The sequence below is a fragment of the Pelophylax lessonae genome, assembly GCF_965119305.1.
Source record: "Pelophylax lessonae genome assembly, chromosome: 8".
NCBI lineage: Eukaryota > Metazoa > Chordata > Amphibia > Anura > Ranidae > Pelophylax > Pelophylax lessonae.
The window spans coordinates 281,702,326-281,709,136 of NC_138775.1; the positions used below are offsets into that span (position 1 = coordinate 281,702,326).

General features: G+C 41.8%; 1 protein-coding gene across 1 annotated transcript in view; it reads left to right on the forward strand.

Annotated features, from left to right (window-relative positions):
• TM2D1 (TM2 domain containing 1) overlaps positions 1–6,811 on the forward strand; it is a 36,233-nt gene that overhangs the window by 21,373 nt on the left and 8,049 nt on the right. The window contains exon 5 of the mRNA XM_082266684.1: positions 2,701–2,774. Within this exon, the coding sequence (XP_082122810.1) occupies positions 2,701–2,774 (74 nt within the window). The remainder of the gene's footprint in view (positions 1–2,700; positions 2,775–6,811) is intronic.

Sequence of the window (6,811 nt, forward strand, 5' to 3'; positions counted from 1 at the left end):
GTGTTTGGCATCATTCTAATGTTGGAAAACTGTCCTGTGGCCCAGTCTCCGAAGGGAGGGGATCATGCTCTGCTTCAGTATGTCACAGTACATGTTGGCATTCATGGTTCCCTCAATGAACTGTAGCTCCCCAGTGCCGACAGCACTCATGCAGCCCCAGACCATGACACTCCCACCACCATGCTTGAATGTAGGCAAGACACACTTGTCTTTGTACTCCTCACCTGGTTGCCGGCACAGACGCTTGACACCATCTGAACCAAATAAGTTTATCTTGGTCTCATCAGACCACAGGACATGGTTCCAGTAATCCATGTCCTTAGTCTGCTTGTCTTCAGCAAACTGCTTGTGGGATTTCTTGTGCATCATCTTTAGAAGAGGCTTCCTTCTCGGACAACAGCCATGCAGACCAATTTGATGCAGTGTGCGGCGTATGGTCTGAGCACTGACAGGCTGACCCCCCCACCCCTTCAACCTCTGCAGCAATGCTGGCAGCACTCATACGTCTATTTCCTAAAGACAACCTCTGGATATGATGCTGAGCACGTTCACTCGACTTCTTTGGTTGACCATGGTGAGATCTGTTCTGAGTGGAACCTGTGCTGTTAAACTGCTGTATGGTTTTGCTGCAACTCCGTTTCAGGGTCTTGGCAATCTTCTTATACCCTAGGCCACATGTGTCAAACACAAGGCCCGCGGGCCGAATCAGGCCCTCCAGGCCATTTTATGTGGCCCTCGAAACCTCTCCTGCAGCTGCAGTCCCCCTCTGTTCCTCCTCCAAAACCTGTTCTTTCTGCTTTCCAGCAATGCCTCCAAATTCTTCCCAGCAGCAGCACATGGTAAGGAGGGTGCACTGTGATGTAATAAAGGGTGGGGTGTTCAACCTCTGATGGTGAAGAGGCTTGATGTCTTATGTAAGGGTAGGGGCTGCTCTGGACATCTAGTCTTACAGATACAACTGGCCCTTTTGAGGGCAATAATAATGCTGATGCGGCCCGCAATTAAATGGAGTTTGACACCCCTGCCCTAGGCCATCTTCATGTAGAGCAACATCTCTTTTTCAGATCCTCAGAGAGTTCTTTGCCATTAAGGTGCCATGTTGAACTTCCAGTGACCAGTATGAGCGAGTAAGAGCGATAACACCAAATTTAACACACCTGCTCCCCATTCAAACCTTGTAAGAATGTAGCAGTAAAACTGCTATAGGGCAAGACCTTAAGTGGTTAAAGCAAAAAAGTCAACATGAAAGCTGTACAACTAGAATTTGCAGAAGGAAAAGTAGCAATTGCCATGCTTCCCCTTAAGGGCTCATTCACATGAGTTTGGGGGGGTAATGGCAGTGGTAAAACCCTATGGTTGAGCCTTGCTTTTCCGCCCCCCCCCCCCCCCCAACCGCTATCTCTTTGAGCTGCAGAGGTAGCAGCCAGGGGTGTACGCAACCCACAGCAAGAATTATAACCGGTCGCTTTTGGTGGGCGTAGAATTTGCCAAACTTGATCTATTCAAGTGAATGAGGCTGCTCTGTGAGCACCCTGCAACCACAGGGATCGAGGGATTAAAGCAAGCAGTGAGGAGGAGATACAACGCCTCCTCACTGCCCGTTATAGATGCCGAATAGCCACGTTTTGGCATTTTTCAGGGTTTTAAAGCTTTTATCAGAGTTAGAGCATTTTTACAGCCGAAAAACGCCTCTCAAAACCCACTAGTTCTGGGGGGGTTTTTCCAACCAGCAAACGCCCCTGCCAAAAACTGCTGATGACAGCCTATGTGTGCATGGAGACATAGGATAACATTCTGGAGAGTTTACTGGCTGCAGAAAAAAAGTCTGATGCCAAAAACAGCCGCTGTAAAAACATCCCCTGTGCATGAGGCCTAAAAGTAAAATAAAAGAATAATAATAATAAAAAAAAGTAAAGCGCCCCTATCCCTCCATGCTCGCGTGCAGAAGCGAACGCATATGTAAGTTGCGCACGCATATGTAAATGGTGTTCACCCCACATGTAAGGTATCACCATGAATACTAGAGCAATATTCTAGAGCTAGACAACCTCTGTAACTCTAAACTGCAAACCTGTAAAGGCGTTAAAAATCTTCATAGGTGACGTTTTAAAGTAGTGTAGTTTGGCGTCCTTCCACAAGCGTGTGCAATTTTAAAGTGTGACTTGTTAGGTATCTATTTACTCGGCCTAACATCATCCTTCATACTATACTAAAAAATTAGGGTATATATTGTTTTTTTTTAATTTTTTTTATTCATTAAAAATATTTTTCCCCCAAAAAATTGAGTTTGAAAAAACCGCTGCGCAAATACTGTGTGACATAAAAGATTACACCGATCGCCATTTTATTTCCCTAGGGTCTCTGCTAACAAATGTATAATGTTTGGGGGTTATAAGTCATTTTCTACCAAAAAAAAAAATTGATTTAAACTTGTAAACAAAAAGTGCCAGAAAAAGCCTTGTGGTTGTTTATGTCAAATGAGGTTGATCTGGTAAGGGGCAGTGTGTTTTGTAATGCACAACAGAACGGTATAATTGGCGTCCTAGACGTCGGTAGAAGAACATTTTTTTATATTTTGGTGCCTCCAGTCGTGTAGAGCAGCAGCTTACCATACCGGTGCCCCCATAGTACACTGGTGTGCTGCTGATTTGGGTACATGAACAGGAGATGATGTCACAGTTTGCTTTGCTTTTCAAACAGGAATGCTGAAGTTTTGCACAGTGGGGTTCTGTGGAATTGGCAGCCTAATTGACTTTATCCTCATCGCCATGCAGGTGAGTTGGTTACAAAGCATGAAAATTCGATTTTTTTAAATTTTTGGGGTGGGGGTATGGTTTTTAGCAGAAAGTAAAACATTTTTTTTTTTTTTTTTTAATTGTCTTTTTTTGTTTATAGCGCAAAAAATAAAAAACCGCAGAGGTACTCAAATACCACCAAAAGAAAGCTCTTTTTGTGGGGAAAAAGGGACATCAATTTTATTTGGGTACAGCATCGCGCGACCGCGCAATTGTCAGTTAAAGTAATGCAGTGGCATATTGCAAAAAATGGCCTGGTCATGAAGTGGGGGGGTAAACCTTCCTGGGTGAAGAGGTAAATAGAAAAAATGCCCATATTATCAAAGATGCTTGCAAGACAAAATCCCTTCTATGACTAAAACTGGTGCACACTGAGTCTGGTGCAGCTCTGCATAGCAACCAATCAGCTTGTTCAATTAACCTTGGACAATAAAACCTAGAGGTTGATTGGTTAACTATGCTTAGTTGCACTACATTCTGTGTACACAACTTTTTATAAAACTTGTCCATTGTGTTAAGAGAAAAAAAATGTTAAAACGTTAACATCAAGGCCGATCAAAGAGTTAAATGTTCTCCTAGGGAGTGCTTTCGAAGGCTGCATTCACATGTCAGCGTATGGATCGCGGGCAGAATCACCGCGATTCCGCCCACGATCCGGGAATCATTACAAATCGCGCGACGCCTGTGCGTTGCCCGTTGATTTGCAATAGCACCCCAAACGCTGTGCGATGTTGCCGCGATTTCCGCCTGCCGAATCGCGGTAACATCGCGCCAAAAAAAATTGTGGGACGCATTACGCCCAAAAAAGTAAAAGAGCTTCTTTGGAGCGTAATGAGTACCGCAATTTTTTTTTTTTTTTGCGTGATGTTACCTCGATTCGGCAGGCGCAAATCGCGGCAACATCGCTCAGCGTTTGGGTTGCTATTGCAAATCACGGGCAACGCACAGGCATCCCGCGATTTGCAATGATTTCCGGATCGCGGGCGGAATCGGGGTGATTCTGCCCGCGATCAATACGCTGACAAGTGAATGCAGTCTAACTGTTTGGGGAATGTCAGAGGACGACAGAGATTGGTGTTCCTGCTTTAGCAGTAAATCCTGCAGATTTACTGCTACAGGGCGGCCATTCTGTGCAGAATCACGTGTGTGTGTGTGTGTGTGTATGTATGTATGTATGTATGTACTATGTGTATGTATATGTATATATATGTATGTATATATATGTATGTATATGTATATATATATATGTATATGTGTATATATATATATATATATATATGTATATGTGTATATGTATATGTATATATGTATATATATGTATATGTATGTATATGTGTATGTATGTATATGTGTATATATATATATATATGTATGTATATATATATATGTATGTATATATATGTATGTATATATGTATGTATATATATATGTATGTGTATATGTATATATATGTGTATATGTATATAATATATATATATATATATATATATATATATATATATATATATATATATGTATGTATATACAGTGGGTACGGAAAGTATTCAGACCCCCTTAAATTTTTCACTCTTTGTTATATTGCAGCCATTTGCTAAAATCATTTAAGTTCATTCTTCTTCCTCATGAATGTACACATAGCACCCCATACTGACAGAAAAACACAGAATTGTTGACATTGTTGCAGATTTATTAAAAAAGAAAAACTGAAATATCACATGGTCCTAAGTATTCAGACCCTTTGCTGTGACACTCATATATTTAACTCAGGTGCTTTCCATTTCTTCTGATCATCCTTGAGATGGTTCTACACCTTCATTTGAGTCCAGCTGTGTTTGATTATACTGATTGGACTTGATTAGGAAAGCCACACACCTGTTCTATATAAGACCTTCCAGATCACAATGCATGTCAGAGCAAATGAGAATCATGAGGTCAAAGGAACTGCCTGAAGAGCTCAGAGACAGAATTGTGGCAAGGCACAGATCTGGCCAAGGTTACAAAAAGATTTCTGCTGCACTTAAGGTTCCTAAGAGCACAGTGGCCTCCATAATCCTCAAATGGAAGACGTTTGGGATGACCAGAACCCTTCCTAGAGCTGGCTGTCCGGCCAAACTGAGCTATCGGGGGAGAAGAGCCTTGGTGAGAGAGGTAAAGAAGAACCCAAAGATCACTGTGGCTGAGCTCCAGAGATGCAGTCAGGAGATGGGAGAAAGTTGTAGAAAGTCAACCATCACTGCAGCCCTCCACCAGTCGGGGCTTTATGGCAGAGTGGCCCGACGGAAGCCTCTCCTCAGTGTAAGACACATGAAAGCCCGCATGGAGTTTGCTAAAAAACACCTGAAGGACTCCAAGATGGTGAGAAATAAGATTCTCTGGTCTGATGAGACCAAAATAGAACTTTTTGGCCTTAATTCTAAGCGGTATGTGTGGAGAAAACCAGGCACTGCTCATCACCTGTCCAATACAGTCCCAACAGTGAAGCATGGTGGTGGCAGCATCATGCTGTGGGGGTGTTTTTCAGCTGCAGGGACAGGACGACTGGTTGCAATCGAGGGAAAGATGAATGCGGCCAAGTACAGGGATATCCTGGACAAAAACCTTCTCCAGAGTGCTCTGGACCTCAGACTGGGCCGAAGGTTTACCTTCCAACAAGACAATGACCCTAAGCACACAGCTAAAATAACGAAGAAGTGGCTTCACAACAACTCTGACTGTTCTTGAATGGCCCAGCCAGAGCCCTGACTTAAACCCAATTGAGCATCTCTGGAGAGACCTAAAAATGGCTGTCCACCAACGTTTACCATCCAACCTGACAGAACTGGAGAGGATCTGCAAGGAGGAATGGCAGAGGATCCCCAAATCCAGGTGTGAAAGACTTGTTGCATCTTTCCCAAAAAGACTCCTGGCTGTATTAGATCAAAAGGGGGCTTCTACTAAATACTGAGCAAGGGTCTGAATACTTAGGACCATGTGATATTTCAGTTTTTCTTTTTTAATAAATCTGCAACAATGTCAACAATTCTGTGTTTTTCTGTCAGTATGGGGTGCTATGTGTACATTCATGAGGAAGAAGAATGAACTTAAATGATTTTAACAAATGGCTGCAATATAACAAAGAGTGAAAAATTTAAGGGGGTCTGAATACTTTCCGTACCCACTGTATATGTGTATATATATATATATATATATATATATATATATATATATATATATATATATATATACACACATACATATACATACATGTATATGTATGTATGTGTGATTCTGTACTTCCACATAGAGGGGGTGCACACTGCATCTGCTGTGATTAGTTACAGCAGAAGCCAATCAGCAAGTGTCGGCCAATGGATGTCTTCCAGCACCTGCTGATCGGCAAGGAGAGACACAGAACAGAGCTTTGCCTATGTAAACAAGGCAGAGCTCTGTCTTGTCAGCGGGGATGTGCTGGATTTTGTTTCCCTGCAAAGCACATCCCTTAGTAAAAGCATCACCCTGTATACGCACAAACACTGGTTGGACACACATTTAACCCTTTGATCGCCCTAGATGTTAAACCCCTTCCCTGCCACTGTCAGTACAGTGACAGTGCATATTTTTAGCACTGATCAATGTATTTGTGTCACTGGTTCGCACAAAGTGTCAGTGTCAGATTGTCTGCCACAATAGCGTAGTCCCACTATAAGTTGCTGAACGCCGACATTACTAGTATTAAAAAAAAAAAAGTACAAATAAAAATTCCAGTACATATCCCATAGTTTGTAGACGCTATAACTTTCACGTCAACCAATTTAATATACGCTTATTGGGATTTTTTTACCAAAAATATGTGGCAGAATACAAATTGGCTTAAATTTATGAAGACATTAAATTTTTTACATTTTTATATTAGATATGTTTTCTAGCAGAAAGTAAAAAATATGCATTTTTTTTTTTTTTTTTTAATAGTACAAAAAAAAAATCGCAGAAGTGATCAAAAACCTCCAAAAAGCTCTATTTGTGGGATAAGAATATAC